Source organism: Oncorhynchus keta, chromosome 9 (assembly GCF_023373465.1).
Source record: "Oncorhynchus keta strain PuntledgeMale-10-30-2019 chromosome 9, Oket_V2, whole genome shotgun sequence".
NCBI lineage: Eukaryota > Metazoa > Chordata > Actinopteri > Salmoniformes > Salmonidae > Oncorhynchus > Oncorhynchus keta.
Genome location: NC_068429.1, coordinates 8,814,861 through 8,838,048, shown reverse-complemented (window position 1 = coordinate 8,838,048; position 23,188 = coordinate 8,814,861). Strand labels below are relative to the sequence as shown.

The window sequence follows — 23,188 nt, the reverse complement described above, 5'->3', positions numbered from 1 at the left end:
AAGATCTCTTTGTTTCTTGGGACCTAGAACAAGCATCTCTGTTTTGTCCGAGTTTAATAGTAGAAAGTTTGCAGCCATCCACTTCCTTATGTCTGAAACACATGCTTCTAGCGAGGGCAATTTTGGGGCTTCACCATGTTTCATTGAAATGTACAGCTGTGTGTCATCCGCATAGCAGTGAAAGTTTACATTATGTTTTCGAATAACATCCCCAAGAGGTAAAATATATAGTGAAAACAATAGTGGTCCTAAAACAGAACCTTGAGGAACACCGAAATGTACAGTTGATTTGTCAGAGGACAAACCATTCACAGAGACAAACTGATATCTTTCCGACAGATAAGATCTAAACCAGGCCAGAACTTGTCCGTGTAGACCAATTTGGGTTTCCAATCTCTCCAAAAGAATGTGGTGATCGATGGTATCAAAAGCAGCACTAAGGTCTAGGAGCACGAGGACAGATGCAGAGCCTCGGTCCGATGCCATTAAAATGTCATTTACCACCTTCACAAGTGCCGTCTCAGTGCTATGATGGGGTCTAAAACCAGACTGAAGCATTTCGTATACATTGTTTGTCTTCAGGAAGGCAGTGAGTTGCTGCGCAACAGCCTTCTCTAAAATCTTTGAGAGGAATGGAAGATTCGATATAGGCCGATAGTTTTTATATTTTCTGGGTCAAGGTTTGGCTTTTTCAAGAGAGGCTTTATTACTGCCACTTTTAGTGAGTTTGGTACACATCCAGTGGATAGAGAGCCGTTTATTATGTTCAACATAGGAGGGCCAAGCACAGGAAGCAGCTCTTTCAGTAGTTTAGTTGGAATAGGGTCCAGTATACAGCTTGAAGGTTTAGAGGCCATGATTATTTTCATCATTGTGTCAAGAGATATAGTACTAAAACACTTGAGCGTCTCTCTTGATCCTAGGTCCTGGCAGAGTTGTGCAGACTCAGGACAACTGAGGTTTGGAGGAATACGCAGGTTTAAAGAGGAGTCCGTAATTTGCTTTCTAATAATCATAATCTTTTCCTCAAAGAAGTTCATGAATTTATCACTGCTAAAGTGAAAGTCATCCTCTCTTGGGGAATGCTGCTTTTTAGTTAGCTTTGCCACAGTATCAAAAAGGAATTTCGGATTGTTCTTATTTTCCTCAATTAAGTTAGAAAAATAGGACGATCGAGCAGCAGTAAGGGCTCTTCGGTACTGCACGGTACCGTCCTTCCAAGCTAGTCGGAAGACTTCCAGTTTGGTGTGGCGCCATTTCCGTTCCAATTTTCTGGAAGCTTGCTTCAGAGCTCGGGTATTTTCTGTGTACCAGGGAGCTAGTTTCTTATGAGACATTTTTTTAGTTTTTAGGGGTGCAACTGCATCTAGGGTATTGCGCAAGGTTAAATTGAGATCCTCAGTTAGGTGGTTAACGGATTTTTGTCCTCTGGCGTCCTTGGGTAGGCAGAGGGAGTCTGGAAGGGCATCAAGGAATCTTTGTGTTGTCTGTGAATTTATAGCACGACTTTTGATGTTCCTTGGTTGGGGTCTGAGCAGATTATTTGTTGCAATTGCAAACGTAATAAAATGGTGGTCCGATAGTCCAGGATTATGAGGAAAAACATTAAGATCCACAACATTTATTCCATGGGACAAAACTAGGTCCAGCGTATGACTGTGACAGTGAGTGGGTCCAGAGACATGTTGGACAAAACCCACTGAGTCGATGATGGCTCCAAAAGCCTTTTGGAGTGGGTCTGTGGACTTTTCCATGTGAATATTAAAGTCACCAAAGATTAGAATATTATCTGCAATGACTACAAGGTCTGATAGGAATTCAGGGAACTCAGTGAGAAACGCTGTATATGGCCCAGGAGGCCTGTAAACAGTAGCTATAAAAAGTGATTGAGTAGGCTGCATAGATTTCATGACTAGAAGCTCAAAAGACGAAAACGTCATTTTTTTTTTTGTAAATTGAAATTTGCTATCGTAAATGTTAGCAACACCTCCGCCTTTGCGGGATGCACGGGGATATGGTCACTAGTGTAGCCAGGAGGTGAGGCCTCATTTAACACAGTAAATTCATCAGGCTTAAGCCATGTTTCAGTCAGGCCAATCACATCAAGATTATGATCAGTGATTAGTTCATTGACTATAATTGCCTTTGAAGTAAGGGATCTAACATTAAGTAGCCCTATTTTGAGATGTGAGGTATCATGATCTCTTTCAGTAATGACAGGAATGGAGGTGGTCTTTATCCTAGTGAGATTGCTAGAGAAAGAAAGAAAGAAAGAAAGAAAGAAAGAAAGAGAGAATTAGAGAGAGCATACTTAAATTCACTCAGGACACCGGATAGGACAGGAGAAGTACTCCAGATATAACAAACTGACCCTCGCCCTCCGACACATAAACTACTGCAGCATAAATACTAGAGGCTGAGACAGGAGGGGTCAGGAGACACTATGGCCCCATCCGATGACACCCCCGGACAGGGCCAAACAGGAAGGATATAACCCCACCCACTTTGCCAAAGCACAGCCCCCACACCACTAGAGGGATATCTTCAACCACCAACTTACCATCCTGAGACAAGGCCGAGTATAGCCCACAAAGATCTCTGCCACGGCACAACCCAAGGGGGGGCGCCAACCCAGACAGGAAGATCACATCAGTGACTCAACCCACTCAAGTGACGCACCCCTCCTAGGGACGGTATGAAAGAGCCCTAGTAAGCCAGTGACTCAGCCCCTGTAATATGGTTAGAGGCAGAGAATCCCAGTGGAGAGAGTGGAACTAGCCAGGCAGAGACAGCAAAGGCGGTTCGTTGCTCCAGAGCCTTTCCGTTCACCTTCACACTCCTGGGCCAGACTACACTCAATCATATGACCAACTGAAGAGATGAGTCTTCAGTAAAGACTTAAAGGTTGAGACGAGTTTGCGTCTCACATGGGTAGGCAGACCATTCCCTAAAAATGGAGCTCTATAGGAGAAAGCCTTGCCTCCAGCTGTTTGCTTTGAAATTCTAGGGACAATTAGGAGGCCTGCGTCTTGTGACCGTAGCGTACATGTAGGTATGTACGGCAGGACCAAATCAGAGAGATAGGTAGGAGCATGCCCATGTAATGCTTTGTAGGTTAGCAGTAAAACCTTGAAATCAGCCCTTGCCTTGACAGGAAGCCAGTGTAGGGAGGCTAGCACTGGAGTAATATGATCAAATTTTTGGGTTCTAGTCAGAATTCTAGCAGCCATATTTAGCACTAACTGAATTTTATTTAGTGCTTTATCCAGGTAGCCGGAAAGTAGAGCATTGCAGTAGTCTAACCTGGAAGTGACAGAAGCATGGATTAATTTTTCTGCATCATTTTTGGACAGAAAGTTTCTGATTTTTGCAATGTTACGTAGATGGAAAAAAGCTGTCCTTGAAAAAGTCTTGATATGTTTGTCAAAAGAGAGATCAGGGTCCAGAGTAATGCCGAGGTCCTTCACAGTTTTATTTGAGACGACTGTACAACCATTCAGATTGATTGTCAGATTCAACAGAAGATCTCTTTTATTCTTGGGAAATTGGAAAATAAATGATAGTCTCATCTAAGCCCAAACCAGATGGGATTGCGTATCTGTAACGGTTGTCTTCGGTGGAAGGAGAGGAGGACCAAAGCGCAGCGTGGTATGTGTTCATGATATATTTTAATGAAATATCACTGGACACAGAAAACAAAAGGAACAAGAGAAATAAATGAAAACCGACACAGTCCCGTGTGGAACAAACACTGACACGGAAAAATAAACACCCACCAAAACAAAGGTGGGGAAAAAGGCTGCCTAACTATGATTCTCAATCAGAGACAACGACACCTGCCTCTGATTGAGAACCATACCAGGCCAAACACAAAACCACAACATAGAAAAAGGAACATAGACTACTCACCCCAACTCACGCCCTGACCAAATTAAAACAAAGACATAACAAAGGAACTAAGGACAGAACGTGACAGTATCACTGCATAATGCTGTGGTAGCCATGCTGGTTAAGTGTGCCTTGAATGCTAAATAAATCATGACAGTGTCACCAGCAAAGCACCCCCACCCCATCACACCTCCTCCTCCATGCTTCACCTACTCTGCGTCTCACAAAGACACGGCAGTTGGAAACAAAATCTAAAATTTAAACTCATCAGACCAAAGGACAATTGCTCGTGTTTCTTGGCCCAAGCAAGTCTCTTCGTCTTATTGGTGTCCTTTAGTAGTGGTTTTCTTTGCAGCAATTTGACCATGAAGGCCAGATTCTCGCAGTCTCCTCTGAACAGTAGATGTTTAGATGTGTCTATTACTTGAACTCTCTGAAGCATTTATTTGGGCTGCAATTTCTGAGGCTTGTAACTTTAATGAACTTATCCTCTGCAGCAGGGGTAACTCTGGGTCTTCCTTTCCTGTGGCGGTCCTCGTGAGAGCCAGTTCCATCATAGCGCTTAATGGTTTTTGCGACTGCACTTGAAGAAACTTTCAAAGTTCTTGAAACTTTTCGGATTGACTGACTTTCATGTCTTAAAGTAATGATGGACTGTCGTTTCTCTTAGCCTATTTGAGCTGTTCTTGCCATAGTATGGACTTAGCCCTATTTGGTAAAAGACCATCTTCTGTATACCACCCCTACCTTGTCACAACACAACTGATTGGCTCAAACGCATTAGGAAGAAAGAAATATCACAAATGAACTTTTAACAAGGCACGCCTGTTAATTAAAATGCATTCCATGTGACTACCTCATGAAGCTGGTTGAGAGAATGCCAAGAGTGTGCAAAGCTGTCATCAAGGCAAAGGGTGGCTACTTTGAAGAATCTAAAATCTAAACTATATTTAGATTTCTTTATCACTTTTTTGGGGGTTACTACATGATTCCATATGTGTTATTTCATAGTTTTGACGTCTTCACTATTATTCTACAATGTAGAAAATAGTAAAAATAAAGAAAAACCCTGGAATGAGTATGTGTCCAAACTTTGACTGGTACTGTATTTACCCCAAAACATATATGTGGGATTGGAAATGATGCCTGTCTGACTGCGTGTTTCTGTGTGTTGTTCAGTCACTGTGTGTCAGGCTTGGGCTTTGGGAAGGGCCAGTATGAGGGGCCAGAGATAGAAGACAACACTCTCTCCCCAGAGACCTGCTACGAGTGTAAGATCAACGACTACCCCAAGAAGCACGGTCGCAAGAGGCGCAACGCCAATGGAACGCAACCCCAGAGACCTGAGGTACAGTATATTGGGAGCCTAGAGGTACAGTATATTGGGAGCCTAGAGGTACAGTATATTGGGAGCCTAGAGGTACAGTATATTGGGAGCCTAGAGGTACAGTATATTGGGAGCCCAGAGGTACAGTATATTGGGAGCCTAGAGGTACAGTATATTGGGAGCCCAGAGGTACAGTATATTGGGAGCCTAGAGGTACAGTATATTGGGAGCCCAGAGGTACAGTATATTGGGAGCATTGACACTTATAACAGTAGCGTTAACATGTTGGAGTGTCTGTTCTCTATTCTGGAGATGTATAGATGTATGTATATAGAGAGGTGAAAGGTTACTGCCCACATTCATATGATGCAGAGAACTCTCATTCCATTAGTGATTCTCCGTTATTCCATTAGTCTGTGTGAACTATCTCGTCTCACATTTCAGTCCGCACCGGCCTAATGCACACTGACATTACATAGTCCTTCTTAGTTAGTTATGCCAAGGTGTAACACAGCAAAGCAAAATTGGTTCTGTGAAAGTTCCCAGAACATTTGCTAGGTCGGGCGACAAGTGTTCTCATAAAACAAAAAATATAATAATAAATTCAGTCGTGCTGATGATCATAGAAAGTTTGTATAAAACGTTCGCTGATGTTGCAAGAACGTTCCTAGAACCCATTTACTTGGTTCTTTAAAAGGTTGACGGAATGTTTCTTTTAGGTTGTGGGAACATTGTGGGGATATGACAAGAGATAGGTTTCCAAAACGCTAACACTGACCATGTTTCTGTCAGGGTGCACAAAGCATTTGTTAGAAGAGGGTATGAGGAAGGAGCATGTGTTAGAAGAGGGTATGACGAAGGAGCATGTGTTAGAAGAGGGTATGACGAAGGAGCATGTGCGTACCGATAGGACGCATGGGGTGTAAATAGCTCAGTTGTGGTTATACGTAGAAACCAGACAACATAGTTTACATAAGTATTTAGACCCTTTGCTATGAGACTCGAAATTTAGGTCAGGTGCATCTTGTTTCGATTGATCACACACTTGTCTATATGAGGTTCCACAGTTGACAGTGCATGTCAGAGCAAAAACCAAGCCATGAGGTCGAGGGAATTGTCTGTTGAGCTCAGAGACAGGATTGTGTCGAGGCACAGTTCTGGGGAAGTGTACCAAAAAACCTCTACAGCATTGAAGGTCTCCAAGACCATAGTTGCCTCCATCATTGTTAAATGAAAGAAGTTTGGAACCACCAAGACTCTTCCTAGAGCTGGCCGGCCGGCCAAACTGAGCAAAGGGGAGAAGGGCCTTGGTCAGGGAGGTGACCAAGAACCTGATGGTCACTCTGAAAGAGCTCCAGAGCTCCTCTGTGGAGATGGGAGAACCTTCCAGAAGGACAACCATCTCTGCAGCACTCCACTAATCAGGCCTTTATGGCCAGACGGAAGCCACTCCTCAGTAAAAGGCACATGACAGCCTGCTTGGAGTTTGCCAAAAGGCACCTAAAGACTCTCAGACCATGAGAAACCAGATTCTATGGTCTGATGAAACCAAGATTGAACTATTTGGCCTGAATGCCAATCGTCACATCTGGAGGAAACCTGGCACCATCCGTACGGTGAAGCATGGTGGTGGCAGCATCATGCTGTGGGGGTGTTTTTCAGCGTCAGGGACTGTGAGACTCGTCAGGATCGAGGCAAAGATGAACGGAGAAAAATACAGAGAGATCCTTGATGAAAACCTGCTCCAGAGTGCTCAGGACCACAGACTGGGGTGAAGGTTCACCTTCTAACAGGACAAGAACCCTAAGCACACAGCCAAGACAACGCAGGAGTGTTAATATCTATTGTTAAAAAAAGTAGATTTGCTCAAAAGTAGAGTCTATCCTGTCCGATATGAGAATGATCTGTTATCACTATATCATACGTTTTTGAATCCAGTAAATTGTTGAATGCATTTTTGCAAATACAAATGTAGTCAATTCTTTCTAGCTGAAATAATACATGTAATACAAATATTATATAAATGTCATGAAGCAAAAATATACACAAATTAATACATTATCTGATCAAATGTATTTAGAAAGGGGCACAAGACAGGGTTGTCCTCTCTCCCCCCTCCTTTTTGCACAGCTATTGAACCGCTCGTCGAAAGAATTAGACAGGACCCAAACGTAACAGGTATTGGTAAACACGAACATAAACTAATTGCAGATGATCTCCTCTTATACCTGACCAATATTAAAAACGCAATGCCCCATTTGCTAAAAAAATAAACATTTTCAGAATACTCTAAATTCTCAGGATATAAAATGATCATGGAGAAAACAAAATAATGGCAATAAGAAAAAGGAAAATAACAACTCACAATAACTCACGTTACTTTTCATTTACTTTAAATTCGTCTGTCTGCATATTTCAAGAAATAGCATATGAGGTTGCACTGAGATACCTGATGGGTTGGGCGATACTTTTTCTTTAAAAAAACATATACTTAAAAACTGGAAATCAACCAATCCTCCATCCTTTACACAATGGAAAGTGTGTTGGCGACGGAGAGAAACAAAATGATGCAGTTTGAGGTCGGAAAGTGATGCGGGCGCTGGAGAAGGGGGTGTGTGCTAGTGGGTCTAGGCGGGGGTGATGTAGTTGATGTTTGCATGATGTTGTTGTTTGTATGTGTATGTTTCGTATTGTTTCTAAAACATTCAATAAAATCGTACAAAAACAATCATCTTTTGATGATGCTAGAATGTTGACAGAACAGCCTTTCTGAGTTCTTTAAAGATTCCCTGACCATTTTAATTAGGCTGTGGGAACAGTGTGGGGACATTACAAGAGAGAGGTTCCCAAAATACAAAATATGCTCAGTTGTTTGTTAGGTTGCACAGGACATTCCCTTAATGTTGTAAGAATGTTGACAAAACCAAGGTTCCCAGAACATTTAAATAAGTTATGGGAGTTGTCTGGGGGGTTGTTGCCAGAATATTCTTGTGATATTCACATAGGTTGCACACAACATAATATTCCATTAATGTTCATGCAATATACATCTCAACTCATCTTGGAGGTCCTCAGAACATTTCAAGAGAATTTAGGAAATGTTATATTTAAATTTGACCAAATATTACCACAACATTCTCAGGTTGCAAATGTATAGGTTCCTAAAGCAGGTTGGAATACATCCCCATTTTGTTTCTCTCCAGATTTAAATGGCAAAAAAATAACCTTTGTGAATATCACAATCATATTCTTGCAACATTAAGGGAATGTCCCCTGCAACCTAACTTAAACATTGTATGAATGTCATATTTTGAAAAAATGTATGTTTTGGGAACCGCTCTCTTGTATCCACACCGTTCCCACAACCTAATTAAATGGTCTGGGAACCTTTTTAAAGAACTCAAAGGTTGTTCTGTCAACATTTTTGCAACATCAAAAGGAATCTTTTGCGCACCCTGATTCAAACATTATCTGAATGTCAGCACAACTGGACAGTTGTGTTTTGGGAACATATCTTTTGTGATGTTCCCACAATGTTCCGATCTGAATGTTACCACAACCTAATGAAACATTCTGGGAACCTTTAAAGAACAGACAAAATGTGTTCTGGGAACATTCTTGCAACATCACCCAACTCTTTTATACAAACATTGTATAATCAGCACGACTGGACAGTTTTTATGATATGTGAACATTTGCTGCAACCTAATGAATGTTCTGAGAACTTTCACAGAACCAATTTTGATTTTCTGGGAAAACATTACTGGTACATTGTGTTATTACGTTACCTGGAAACCTAATGAGAACGTTTGGGGAACGTTCTGTGGTGGTTGTTACGGATTGTTGTTTACAACATTTTAGTGAACGTTAGAACATTCCAAGGATATTTCATTTTAAAAAAACAAAAAAGGATTTTGTCATCAAAAAACATTCTTTGAATGTTTTTTGGATGTTATCATCCTAATATTGGATAAACACTAATTAGAACTTAATGGGAATCTAATGTTCTGGGAATGTTCCCGGTTTGCTGGGAACCCTGTGCCTCTCATTGACAGAGTCCATGGTTATTTAGTACGTAACCCTGTCTGTCTCACCATCAGCACAACCAGGTGAGCCTAGCCAGTCTGGACATGGAAGTTCCTGTCACCCTGCTGCTCAACGTGTCCCAGCTCAACCCCAAGGAGCACATCCTGGAGCTGGTGCCTGCCATCAAGCCCTTGGTGGGCCACGTGCACTACGTCATCACCAGCGGCAACCGCAAAGGCCTGTTCCGCATCCAGCAGAGTGACGGCCTCTGCTACCTACACACCACCAAGAGAAAGGGGGCACTGGCGGCACCGCAGGATCACACGCTGGTGATCGCCAGCTTGCCGCTCTACGGCAAAGCCCAGTTCAAAGAGCTGGAGGACCGCCGGGACCAAGACTACCTTACGGGGGAACTGGGGGAGAACCTGCGCATGAGGCTGCACATCCGACTGCAATAGCTGGAGTGGGATTTGGGGAAACACAGGGAAACAACCCTTGTTTTCCCTTCAAACTGGTGTTTTTCAGTTCACCATTTTAAAGCCAAATGAGTGGAAGGAATGGGGTTTTTCTCTTCTTCTTCTGGTTTGCATTTCTTTCTTGTTTTTTGCGTTTTTGACCTCAAAGTACTGTCCAGAATCTCTCTAGTGCAGCCCAATTCTAAAAAATTATAATAAGCTTTCACTGATTCGTTTTTTCAGTGGAAAATATATCAGAATTGAGCTGCCTGTGTAAACACAGCCTAGGAAAAGAGAGTGACTCGAAGCATGAACTTGAGACTTTACATCTTTCACAGGTTCTCCCTAGCTGTAAGTGACCTCATGCCATGACCATGTACACGAGTGGAAGACCAAGAGCAAGACATGATGTTCAAATTACCTGGACAGTTTAGTTGGTCAGTTCATGGTAAGGAAATAGCATGTGATGTTCTGGCGATAGGCAGGCTCTGAAAGTACACGCGGCTAGTACATCTGCAGCATGGTGGGTTGCTACAATACAGTTGGACAATTTTACGGAGGTCAGCTTGGTTATTTTAGTGACTAGACACACTCTTGGTGAATTCCTAGTTGACTGTTGTAGAGCTGTCACAGTCCCACATTAATTTTGTAGTGGTCCGACAGACTATTGCAGCTCTGTGGCTGTGAACTTGTGAATTGAGCATTACAGGGCATAGCATCCTCCTGTAAGAGTTGGTATCCAGGCCTATTGGTCGTGGTAGAACATTGTCAATATGGGATTTGGTGCCTTCAAAAAGGGAAACTGATATTTTAGGACACAACATGGAATCACATCATTATAAAGAATAATAGTAATTAAAAATAAAAATTGTATTCTTACATATGTACATATTAACAATCAGTATTTCAATTATTGTGAACTGATTTTTTTTGTATTTATTTTAGTATTTAATACAAAGTTGTACACTATTGGTCAAATTCACATCTAATAAAATGACACACACAAAAAAGTGGCATTTACGTTTTTACACACCATCAATGTGTATTCTCTTCGTGTATTACAGAAACACACATCAGTTGTTAGAAACACACGTGTTTTGTATAATATACAGGAGTATGTATGTTCATATTGCACAATTACCTCAACGTTTAGTCTCTACAGATAAGGCTATGTGACCAATGAAATCATGTATCAATCCAATTTCTTAAATCAGCTGTTAAAGGATATGGATTTATTAGAATTTAGTTTATGTTGAATGAAAATTGATCATGGAAGTCATTGAGAAAGAGGTGGGCGCTATCCCACTTAGGGAGATGCTTCACTCATTGAAACGTTTGACCAAAGTGTGTTTCAGTAATAAATATGAAGCTGTCTGGAGGTGTAATGTACGGTCATATGTAATCAAGGACTGTAGATGTGGTGAACACCTTGTTTTGCTTTTTTGCTTTGTCTTCCATTTAAAAGCTTTTATTTCATTTCTCCCGTGGCATCAGTTCTCAAAATGTAAGTCACATTTGGCTGCAGGATTTCTATACTCGCTAAGAAGCAATAACAAGTAGCCCACAGAAACCAGGACATTTATTTTGTTGTCATTTTGTTTACATGTTTAAATATATCTGCACAGAGTAAACTAACAGGGGTACAGTCAATAATGTATATAAACACTAGATCACCCACAGGGGGTGTTGTTTTGAAGCCACTGCACCACCATCTTTGTTCTCCTCCACCATTGTTTTAAAAGGTTTTGGAAGATATAGAAATGCATTTATCAATGTCTATATTGCAGACACCTTATCACATACTTTTTACATTATATTTAATGGACTGAACTAACCCGTAAAGTATACTTTTTTGAAAGTACTGCTACTGTTCCCGCTACAACAAAGAAATACTTAGATCCCACGTAATTGTATTCTTTTAATATTCCATTCATTCATATGGAGGACTGCGCCTTCTGAGCAGTACACTTTTAGAAGAAAAAAAAAAAACGATATTTTTTTTTTTTTTAAAAGAGGGTTATTTCGGCTGTCCCCATAGGAACCAAAAAGGGTTCTTCAAATGATTATCCTATGGGACAGCCGAAGAACTATTTTTGGTTCAGAACCTTTTTTTTTTTCTCCTAAGAGTACCAATATGGTGGCAATGGCTTCAGAGCCTCTCATTGGCCAATACATAGCATCCACAATCTAGTATTTCTATACATCATTGGGTACAATGACTCATGTACACAAACATGCAATAGCCTTTTGTTCTACAGTTTTTTGTTTGGGCGGCGATGTCCTACTAACAACGTGTAACACATTTACGTAACGATGCTACATCAACAGTCAGTAGGAGTATTGCTACTAGTATTATACATGCTCCCTACTTAGGATGTTGTTAACGAAACCATTAGACAATATAGAGGTACTGTAGCGATGTCGAACTGGTGCTCAATGATGGCAGTATTGTGTGCACAGACATTTTCAGAAGTTACAAACTTACTGCATCGATGCGAAGACTGAACATTCATGTGAAAACAAAATGTATAACAGTCGGTTTGTTGTTGAACTCTTGAACTGAACATATTCTTTTTTTACATGTTACCATGCAGTTGCTCACAAATAGATATGTTTGAATCTTTGTACTGATGTCCAGTTTTATTCATTGTAAATCTTTTTACAGTAAAGGTGTTGTTGTTTTTTTTTAGGTGTATTTCTTGGGACTATTCACTTTGCAAAATAATATTTGTGCTGTTGAACATAGCATGCGAAACCAGTATCTCAATATGTGACGGCACAGTTCTATGTGAGCTTAAGTTAAAATATATATATATATATTTTAGAATATTTAGGTTTGATAAAAGTACAGACTCAGAGATTCAAACCTGTGTAGTTGGAGAAAACATGAGAAAGTCATGCTGCTGGGAAAGATTTTTGCTGTGATTTTCACACTAAGAGAGCTCTTCTTTGTTTACGCCCATTCAGCATCATTCACACCCTCTTAAGCCCCACCAATCTCCAAGAATTCGCATGTGAGTCATTATGGCTCATCCTATAGAAAGTCGTTTCTACTTTAACTTTCTCCCTCTGGGCTTTGTCTATAGCACCAGCTACATTCAGCGCAGCAATTTTGTTGAGAGCTGTAGCAACACTTTTGCGGTAGCAAAGATGATCTATATACTGACCAGGGAATCCCTCTTTCTGTTATAGGGGCAGGTTGTTTCGCATGGCTCGGTGCCCCAGATGGAATGGTCTGAAATATGCAAACTCCTCCCACCAGGGGGCGATGAGCCTGCAAAAAACAAACTCCGCCCACCAGGGGCGCTGGGCCTGCAAAACAAACTCCGCCCACCAGGGGGCGCTGGGCCTGCAAAACAAACTCCGCCCACCAGGGGCGCTGTGCCTGCAAAACAAACTCCGCCCACCAGGGAGGCGCTGAGCCTGTAAAACAAACTCCGCCCACCAGGGGCGCTGGGCCTGAAAAACAAACTCTGTCCATTGACAGAAGCCTGTATCATGACTGATCAATCAGGACTCATCTCTCAGCAAGTGCAGCACCCCCCCCCTCCCCCTCACCCGCTCTATTATTTCAGAGAATCATAATCCTGTCGTTCTCCAGATATAGCTCAGTGCCCTCTACTTGGCTAAAGTAGGCACGTAATTTAACATTTGTATTAATATTTATCACATTCACCATTGTTATTAAGGCACAGGAAGTTTCAAAAGGCATTTCTGCCCTACTATGAGGAAGGAACTGGCGCCAAACGCCCAGCTTCCTGAATCGCATCATACCATAAAACGGAGATCTCAAATAGCCGCCTGACGCTTTTAATAGCCGGGGCACCAGCACACATTTCAGCAAATAAATCCCGGGTCTAAATGAATTGTTTATGAGTGAACTTCAGTACCATAACGATGGAACAAAAGAAAATAGCATCGTTCTAAGGCACTGCATCTCAGTGCTTGAGGCGTCACTACAGACCCTGGTTCATTTCCAGCCTGTATCACATCCGGCCGTGAACTTGTTATTAACTGACTTGCCTAGTTAAATAAAGGCCATGGATGAGACAGTAGTGTGGTTTGAAGTGATTGGCTCAACGACGGGGGATACAAGAGACGTAACAAGTGCTGGATCTCCATGTAGCCGTCAAATGATCACCTTCCGCTGGCCTCCCCCTGACCACCCGTTGACCTCCCGCTGACCACCCGTTGACCTCCCGCTGGCCTCTCCCTGACCTCCTGCTGGCCTCCCGCTGACCACCCGTTGACCTTCCGCTGGCCTCCCCCTGAACTTCCGCTGGCCTCTCCCTGACCTCCTGCTGGCCTCCCCCTGACCACCCGTTGACCTCCCCCTGACCTCCCGCTGACCACCCGTTGACCTTCCGCTGGCCTCCCCCTGACCTTCCGCTGGCCTCTCCCTGACCTTCCGCTGGCCTCTCCCTGACCTCCTGCTGGCCTCCCCCTGACCTCCCGCTGGCCTCCCCCTGACCTTCCGCTGGCCTCCCCCTGACCTTCCGCTGGCCTCTCCCTGACCTCCTGCTGGCCTCCCCCTGACCACCCGTTGACCTTCCGCTGGCCTCCCCCTGACCTTCCGCTAGCCTCTCCCTGACCTTCCGCTGGCCTCTCCCTGACCTCCTGCTGGCCTCCCCCTGACCACCCGTTGACCTCCCGCTGGCCTCCCCCTGACCTTCCGCTGGCCTCTCCCTGACCTCCTGCTGGCCTCCCCCTGACCTCCCGTTGACCTCCCGCTGGCCTCCCCCTGACCTTCCGCTGGCCTCTCCCTGACCTCCTGCTGGCCTCCCCCTGACCTCCCGTTGACCTCCCGCTGGCCTCCCCCTGACCTTCCGCTGGCCTCTCCCTGACCTCCTGCTGGCCTCCCCTGACCACCCTGGCCTCCCCCTGACCTCCCGCTGGCCTCCCCTGACCTTCCGCTGGCCTCCCCTGACCTTCCGCTGGCCTCCCCTGACCTCCTGCTGGCCTCCCCTGACCACCCGGCCTTGACCTCCCGCTGGCCTCCCCTGAACTCCCGCTGGCCCCCCTGACCTTCCGCTGGCCTCCCCCTGACCTCCTGCTGGCCTCCCCTGACCTCCTGCTGGCCTCCCCTGACCACCCGTTGACCACCCGCTGGCCTCCCCTGACCACCCGTGACCTCCCCTGGCCTCCTGCTGGCCTCCCCCTGACCACCCGTTGACCTCCCGCTGGCCTCCCCCTGACCACCCGTTGACCTCCCCCTGACCTCCTGCTGGCCTCCCCCTGACCACCCGTTGACCTCCTGCTGGCCTCCCCCTGACCTTCCGCTGGCCTCCCCTGACCTCCTGCTGGCCTCCCCCTGACCACCCGTTGACCTCCCGCTGGCCTCCCCCTGACCACCCGTTGACCTCCCGCTGGCCTTCCCCTGACCTCCCGCTGGCCCCCCTGACCACCCGTTGACCTCCCGCTGGCCTTCCCCTGACCTCCCGCTGGCCTCCCCCTGACCACCCGTTGACCTCCCGCTGGCCTTCCCCTGACCTCCTGCTGGCCTCCCCCTGACCACCCGTTGACCTCCCGCTGGCCTCCCCCTGACCACCCGTTGACCTCCCGCTGGCCTTCCCTGACCTCCTGCTGGCCACCCGTTGACCTCCCGCTGGCCTTCCCTGACCACCCGGCCTGACCTCCCGCTGGCCTCCCCCTGACCACCCGTTGACCTCCCGCTGGCCTCCCCTGACCACCCGTTGACCTCCTGCTGGCCTCCCCTGACCACCCGTTGACCTCCCGCTGGCCTTCCCCTGACCTCCCGCTGGCCTCCCCCTGACCACCCGTTGACCTCCCGCTGGCCTCCCCCTGACCTCCCGTTGACCTCCCGCTGGCCTCCCCCTGACCACCCGTTGACCTCCCGCTGGCCTTCCCCTGACCTCCCGCTGGCCCCCCCGTGACCACCCGTGGCCTCCCCTGACCTCCCGCTGGCCCCCCTGACCTCCTGCTGGCCTCCCCTGACCTCCTGCTGGCCTCCCCCTGACCACCCGTTGACCTCCCGCTGGCCTCCCCCTGACCACCCGTTGACCTCCCCTGACCTCCTGCTGGCCTCCCCCTGACCACCCGTTGACCTCCTGCTGGCCTCCCCCTGACCTCCTGCTGGCCTCCCCTGACCACCCGTTGACCTCCCGCTGGCCTTCCCTTGACCTCCCGCTGGCCCCCCTGACCACCCTGGCCTTGACCTCCCGCTGGCCCCCCTGACCACCCGTTGACCTCCCGCTGGCCCCCCTGACCTCCCGCTGGCCCCCCTGACCACCTGTTGACCTCCCGCTGGCCCCCCTGACCTCCCGCTGGCCCCCTGAACTTCCGCTGGCCTTCCCCTGACCTCCCGCTGGCCCCCCTGAACTCCCGCTGGCCCCCCTGACCTCCCGCTGGCCCCCCTGAACTTCCGCTGGCCTTCCCTGACCTCCCGCTGGCCCCCTGAACTTCCGCTGGCCCCCTGAACTTCCGCTGGCCCCCTGACCTCCCGCTGGCCCCCCCTGAACTTCCGCTGGCCTTCCCCTGACCTCCCCCTGGCCTCTCCCCACAACAACAATATCTGGCGAATCTCAACCGTTACCCTAGTCTCAACCCTGTTACCCTAGTCTCAACCCTGTTGCCCTAGTCTCAACCCTGTTACCCTAGTCTCAACCCTGTTGCCCTAGTCTCATCCCTGTTGCCCTAGTCTCAACCCTGTTGCCCTAGTCTCAACCCTGTTGCCCTAGTCTCAACCCTGTTACCCTGGTCTCAACCCTGTTACCCTAGTCTCAACCCTGTTACCCTAGTCTCAACCCTGTTACCCTAGTCTCAACCCTGTTACCCTAGTCTCAACCCTGTTGCCCTAGTCTCAACCCTGTTGCCCTAGTCTCAACCATGTTACCCTAGTCTCAACTCTGTTACCCTAGTCTCAACCCTGTTACCCTAGTCTCAACCCTGTTCAACCCTGTTACCCTAGTCTCAACCCTGTTACCTAGTCTCAACCCTGTTACCCTAGTCTCAACCCCGTTGCCCTAGTCTCAACCATGTTACCCTAGTCTCAACCCTGTTACCCTAGTCTCAACCCTGTTACCCTAGTCTCAACCCTGTTGCCCTAGTCTCAACCCTGTTGCCCTAGTCTCAACCCTGTTACCCTAGTCTCAACCCTGTTACCCTAAAACCTGTTACCCTAGTCGCAACCCTGTTACCATAGTCTCAACCCTGTTACCCTAGTCTCAACCCTATTACCCTAGTCTCAACCCTGTTACCATAGTCTCAACCCTGTTACCATAGTCTCAACCCTGTTACCCTAGTCTCAACCCTATTACCCTAGTCTCAACCCTGTTACCATAGTCTCAACCCTGTTGCCCTAGTCTCAACCCTGTTACCCTAGTCTCAACCCTGTTACCCTAGTCTCAACCCTGTTACCCTAGTCTCAACCCCGTTGCCCTAGTCTCAACCCTGTTACCCTAGTCTCAACCCTGTTACCCTAGTCTCAACCCTGTTACCCTAGTCTCAACCCTGTTGCCCTAGTCTCAACCCTATTACCCTAGTCTCAACCCTGTTACCCTAGTCGCAAACCTGTTACCCTAGTCGCAACCCTGTTACCATAGTCTCAACCCTGTTACCCTAGTCTCAACCCTATTACCCTAGTCTCAACCCTGTTACCATAGTCTCAACCCTGTTACCATAGTCTCAACCCTGTTACCCTAGTCTCAACCCTATTACCCTAGTCTCAACCCTGTTACCATAGTCTCAACCCTGTTGCCCTAGTCTCAACCCTGTTACCCTAGTCTCAACCCTGTTACCCTAGTCTCAACCCTGTTACCCTAGTCTCAACCCTGTTACCCTAGTCTCAACCCCGTTGCCCTAGTCTCAACCATGTTACCCTAGTCTCAACCCTGTTACCCTAGTCTCAACCCTGTTACCCTAGTCTCAACCCTGTTACCCTAGTCTCAACCCTGTTGCCCTAGTCTCAACCCTATTACTCTAGTCTCAACCCTGTTACCCTAGTCGCAAACCTGTTACCCTAGTCGCAACCCTGTTACCATAGTCTCAACCCTGTTACCCTAGTCTCAACCCTATTACCCTAGTCTCAACCCTGTTACCATAGTCTCAACCCTGTTACCCTAGTCTCAACCCTATTACCCTAGTCTCAACCCTGTTACCATAGTCTCAACCCTGTTACCCTAGTCTCAACCCTGTTACCCTAGTCTCAACCCCGTTGCCCTAGTCTCAACCATGTTACCCTAGTCTCAACCCTATTACCCTAGTCTCAACCCTGTTACCATAGTCTCAACCCTGTTACCATAGTCTCAACCCTGTTGCCCTAGTCTCAACCCTGTTACCCTAGTCTCAACCCTGTTACCCTAGTCTCAACCCTGTTGCCCTAGTCTCAACCCCTGTTACCCCCTAGTCTCAACCCTGTTACCCTAGTCTCAACCCTGTTACCCTAGTCTCAACCCTGTTACCCTAGTCTCAACCCTGTTACCCTAGTCTCAACCCTGTTGCCCTAGTCTCAACCCTATTACCCTAGTCTCAACCCTGTTACCATAGTCTCAACCCTGTTACCATAGTCTCAACCCTGTTGCCCTAGTCTCAACCCTGTTACCCTAGTCTCAACCCTGTTACCCTAGTCTCAACCCTGTTACCCTAGTCTCAACCCCGTTGCCCTAGTCTCAACCATGTTACCCTAGTCTCAACCCTGTTACCCTAGTCTCAACCCTGTTACCCTAGTCTCAACCCTGTTACCCTAGTCTCAACCCTGTTACCCTAGTCTCAACCCTGTTGCCCTAGTCTCAACCCTGTTGCCCTAGTCTCAACCATGTTACCCTAGTCTCAACTCTGTTACCCTAGTCTCAACCCTGTTGCCCTAGTCTCAACCCTGTTACCCTAGTCTCAACCCTGTTACCCTAGTCTCAACCCCGTTGCCCTAGTCTCAACCATGTTACCCTAGTCTCAACCCTATTACCCTAGTCTCAACCCTGTTACCATAGTCTCAACCCTGTTACCCTAGTCTCAACCCTGTTGCCCTAGTCTCAACCCTGTTACCCTAGTCTCAACCCTGTTACCCTAGTCTCAACCCCGTTGCCCTAGTCTCAACCCTGTTACCCTAGTCTCAACCATGTTACCCTAGTCTCAACCCTGTTACCCTAGTCTCAACCCTGTTACCCTAGTCTCAACCCTGTTACCCTAGTCTCAACCCTGTTACCCTAGTCTCAACCCTGTTGCCCTAGTCTCAACCCTGTTACCATAGTCTCAACCCTGTTGCCCTAGTCTCAACCCTGTTACCCTAGTCTCAACCCTGTTACCCTAGTCTCAACCCTGTTACCCTAGTCTCAACCCCGTTGCCCTAGTCTCAACCATGTTACCCTAGTCTCAACCCTGTTACCCTAGTCTCAACCCTGTTACCCTAGTCTCAACCCTGTTACCCTAGTCTCAACCCTGTTACCCTAGTCTCAACCCTGTTGCCCTAGTCTCAACCCTATTACCCTAGTCTCAACCCTGTTACCCTAGTCGCAAACCTGTTACCCTAGTCGCAACCCTGTTACCATAGTCTCAACCCTGTTACCCTAGTCTCAACCCTATTACCCTAGTCTCAACCCTGTTACCATAGTCTCAACCCTGTTACCATAGTCTCAACCCTGTTACCCTAGTCTCAACCCTATTACCCTAGTCTCAACCCTGTTACCATAGTCTCAACCCTGTTGCCCTAGTCTCAACCCTGTTACCCTAGTCTCAACCCTGTTACCCTAGTCTCAACCCTGTTACCCTAGTCTCAACCCCGTTGCCCTAGTCTCAACCCTGTTACCCTAGTCTCAACCCTGTTACCCTAGTCTCAACCCTGTTGCCCTAGTCTCAACCCTATTACTCTAGTCTCAACCCTGTTACCCTAGTCGCAAACCTGTTACCCTAGTCGCAACCCTGTTACCATAGTCTCAACCCTGTTACCCTAGTCTCAACCCTATTACCCTAGTCTCAACCCTGTTACCATAGTCTCAACCCTGTTACCCTAGTCTCAACCCTATTACCCTAGTCTCAACCCTGTTACCATAGTCTCAACCCTGTTGCCCTAGTCTCAACCCTGTTACCCTAGTCTCAACCCTGTTACCCTAGTCTCAACCCTGTTACCCTAGTCTCAACCCCGTTGCCCTAGTCTCAACCATGTTACCCTAGTCTCAACCCTGTTACCCTAGTCTCAACCCTGTTACCCTAGTCTCAACCCTGTTACCCTAGTCTCAACCCTGTTGCCCTAGTCTCAACCCTATTACCCTAGTCTCAACCCTGTTACCCTAGTCTCAAACCTGTTACCCTAGTCTCAACCCTGTTACCATAGTCTCAACCCTGTTACCCTAGTCTCAACCCTATTACCCTAGTCTCAACCCTGTTACCATAGTCTCAACCCTGTTACCCTAGTCTCAACCCTATTACCCTAGTCTCAACCCTGTTGCCATAGTCTCAACCCTGTTGCCCTAGTCTCAACCCTGTTACCCTAGTCTCAACCCTGTTACCCTAGTCTCAACCCTGTTACCCTAGTCTCAACCCTGTTACCCTAGTCTCAACCCCGTTGCCCTAGTCTCAACCATGTTACCCTAGTCTCAACCCTGTTACCCTAGTCTCAACCCTGTTACCCTAGTCTCAACCCTGTTACCCTAGTCTCAACCCTGTTGCCCTAGTCTCAACCCTATTACTCTAGTCTCAACCCTGTTACCCTAGTCGCAAACCTGTTACCCTAGTCGCAACCCTGTTACCATAGTCTCAACCCTGTTACCCTAGTCTAAACCCTATTACCCTAGTCTCAACCCTGTTACCATAGTCTCAACCCTGTTACCATAGTCTCAACCCTGTTACCCTAGTCTCAACCCTATTACCCTAGTCTCAACCCTGTTACCATAGTCTCAACCCTGTTGCCCTAGTCTCAACCCTGTTACCCTAGTCTCAACCCCATTACCATCTTCAGTCATGCGATGATATGGTGTGTGGTCCTCCCACTACGACTCAGGAAAATCATAATATAATATAATAATATATGCCATTTAGCAGACGCTTTTATCCAAAGCGACTTACAGTCATGTGTGCATACATTCTACGTAGTTTACTAGGCTACATACAGATTAAATAATTTACGAACTTCACAGGATGGTGTCATAGAGCTAAAAAAAAATAATTTAAACACGCCTAGCAACAACGAGAGGAAAAATGTTCCGATTATTGTGAATCAACCCATTGTATTAAGGTTGATAGTTCAGGAGGCAATGACTTGTCCAACTTCTACTCTTTATTTGATTTAACCCTCCAATCCAATAGTAGTAGTAGTTCTGTACATTTTGTCATGTAGGATTCTGGGTAGTATGTAGAACAAAGCGTGGGACAATTTGTAAGTCACTCTGGATAAGAGTGTCTGCTATAAATGACTTAAATGTAATGTAATGTAATGTTTGGGCTAGGTGATATGTAGGTATGAGGTTGGTTTGGTCTAGATGGTATGTAGGTATGAGGTTGGTTTGGTCTAGGTGGTATGTAGGTATGAGGTTGGTTTGGGCTGGGTGGTTTGTAGGTATGAGGTTTTAGGGTCTTGTGGGTGGATGTTATTGTTATTGTTTACACCATTTCACTTCAATTGAGGAAGAAAAATGTTTTGTGTTGTAAAGACATTTTTGTAGAGGAAATATCGTAATTCCAAGCCTCTCTCATATCCACACCCTCACACCAACGTCAATCGCAGCACTCGTGCTAAGACATTTCACTTGCCTCAGAACTAGTGGTCAAAGCGGTCTCATTTCTTCTTGTGGTGCGGTTGAAGCATAGGTCAGGGAGACCCGTCTTCAATGTTCACAAAGGAACAAAGAGCAGCACAGCAAGCGGTTACCTCCAGACGTCTCAGATGGATCGCGGCTCGCGAGTCCATGTTTGAATTAACAGCTTGGGCCCTTCACAAAGACAAGGGGCTGTTAGACATGGATCTACACCAACGAGGTCATTTCCATAACCATTTGTGTGACGGAGATGATTTCATGTGGTCTATTGCGGCAATCTTTCAGGGCTAGAGACTTAGAGCTGATTAGTTCACTCTTTGAAAAATGGGTTCCAAAAGGGTTCTTCAGTTGTCCCCAGGGGAGACAGGGTTCTACCTGGAACCAAAAATGGTTCTTCAGCTGTCCCCAGTGGAGACAGGGTTCTACCTGGAACCAAAAATGGTTCTTCAGCTGTCCCCAGTGGAGACAGGGTTCTTCAGCTGTCCCCATTTGAGATAGGGTTCTACCTGGAACCAAAAAGGGTTATTCAGCTATCCCCATTTGAGACAGGGTTCTACCTGGAACCAAAAAGGGTTCTTCAGCTATCCCCATTGGAGACAAGGTTCTACCTGGAACCAAAAAGGGTTCTACCTGGAACTAATAAAAAGGGTTCTTCAGCTTCCCCATTGGAGACAGGGTTCTACCTGGAACCAAAAAGGGTTCTACAGCTTCCCCATTGGAGACAGGGTTCTACCTGGAACCAAAAAGGGTTATTCAGCTTCCCCATTGGAGACAGGGTTCTACCTGGAACCAAAAAGGGTTCTTCAGCTGTCCCCATTAGAGACAGGGTTCTATCTGGAACCAAAAAGGGTTCTTCAGCTGTCCCCATTAGAGATAGGGTTCTATCTGGAACCAAAAAGGGTTCCTCAGCTTCCCCATTGGAGACTGGGTTCTACATGGAACCAAAAAGGGTTCTTCAGCTATCCCCATTGGAGACAGGGTTCTACCTAGTACCAAAAAGGGTTCTACAGCTTCCCCATTGGAGACAGGGTTCTACATGGAACCAAAAAGGGTTCTTCAGCTATCCCCATTGGAGACAGGGTTCTACCTAGTACCAACAAGGGTTCTTCAGCTGTCCCCATTGGAGACAGGGTTCTACATGGAACCAAAAAGGGTTCTTCAGCTGTCCCCATTAGAGACAGGGTTCTATCTGGAACCAAAAAGGGTTCTTCAGCTGTCCCCATTAGAGATAGGGTTCTATCTGGAACCAAAAAGGGTTCTTCAAAAGGTTCTGCTATGGGGACAGCCAAATAACCATGAGTGTTGAAGCTATTAGAGAGGTGTTGGAAGGTGCAGCCCACCGGAGCGACTTGGCTCAAGAACCACCAATTTCAACTCTAGGGGTTATGTAGGTGATGACTAAGGTGACTACACGATGTGGAAATCAGAAGTTTAGGCCTCGATTAAATCCGAAATGCGGCAGATTTAAAGGCAATGTTCCCGCGTTCCTGGAAACTGCGTTCACGGTAAACGCTGCATCTGTCGACTCATTCGGGCATTACCTTTTAATTGCGCTAATAACGCAAATCTTCTGTGATACGGACTGAATCTTTAATGTGTAACGGTTTGGAAGAAAAGTAAGGACTATTGCACCATCAGGACAGTTTGAAAAAAGTTAACTTCTATCCCCTAGATGGCAGGCTTGCTATTCGTGAACATAGGAATTTATTCATGAACTCTGATGAATAAAGCTCTGATACAGTATGAGAAAATGTTTTGTTTTCATAGCAAAGATATTATCACATGAT

The 23,188-nt window shown here is 46.5% G+C and overlaps 2 protein-coding genes across 2 annotated transcripts in view; one reads left to right on the top strand and one right to left on the bottom strand.

The window, feature by feature from the left end:
• Window positions 1-12,380, top strand: part of LOC118373458 (fibrillin-2) — a 299,186-nt gene extending 286,806 nt beyond the window's left edge. Inside the window, exons 64-65 of the mRNA XM_052526019.1 lie at window positions 5,068-5,236; window positions 9,316-12,380. Of these exons, the coding sequence (XP_052381979.1) occupies window positions 5,068-5,236; window positions 9,316-9,699 (553 nt within the window). The 3' untranslated portion in view covers window positions 9,700-12,380. The remainder of the gene's footprint in view (window positions 1-5,067; window positions 5,237-9,315) is intronic.
• Window positions 12,381-13,772: 1,392 nt separating this feature from the next.
• LOC127931877 (uncharacterized) lies at window positions 13,773-21,553 on the bottom strand. The gene is made up of 3 exons (XM_052526018.1): window positions 21,515-21,553; window positions 14,366-16,207; window positions 13,773-14,228 (listed from the first exon to the last, which is right to left on the bottom strand). Exons 1-3 carry the CDS (start codon window positions 21,551-21,553, stop codon window positions 13,773-13,775), a joined length of 2,337 nt encoding a protein of 778 aa, XP_052381978.1.
• Window positions 21,554-23,188: the final 1,635 nt, after the last annotated feature.

Excerpts from the sequence above, each read along its gene's own strand:
- LOC127931877 (XM_052526018.1), bottom strand. The coding sequence starts at position 21,553 with ATGGACTCGCGAGCCGCGATCCATCTGAGACGTCTGGAG. Across the intron at positions 16,208-21,514 it reads TCCATCTGAGACGTCTGGAG|GCCAGGGGGAGGTCAGGGGA; the intron begins GTAACCGCTTGC and ends TTGTGGGGAGAG. Across the intron at positions 14,229-14,365 it reads CAGGGAGAGGCCAGCGGAAG|GGGGAGGCCAGCAGGAGGTC; the intron begins GTCAGGGGGAGG and ends ACGGGTGGTCAG.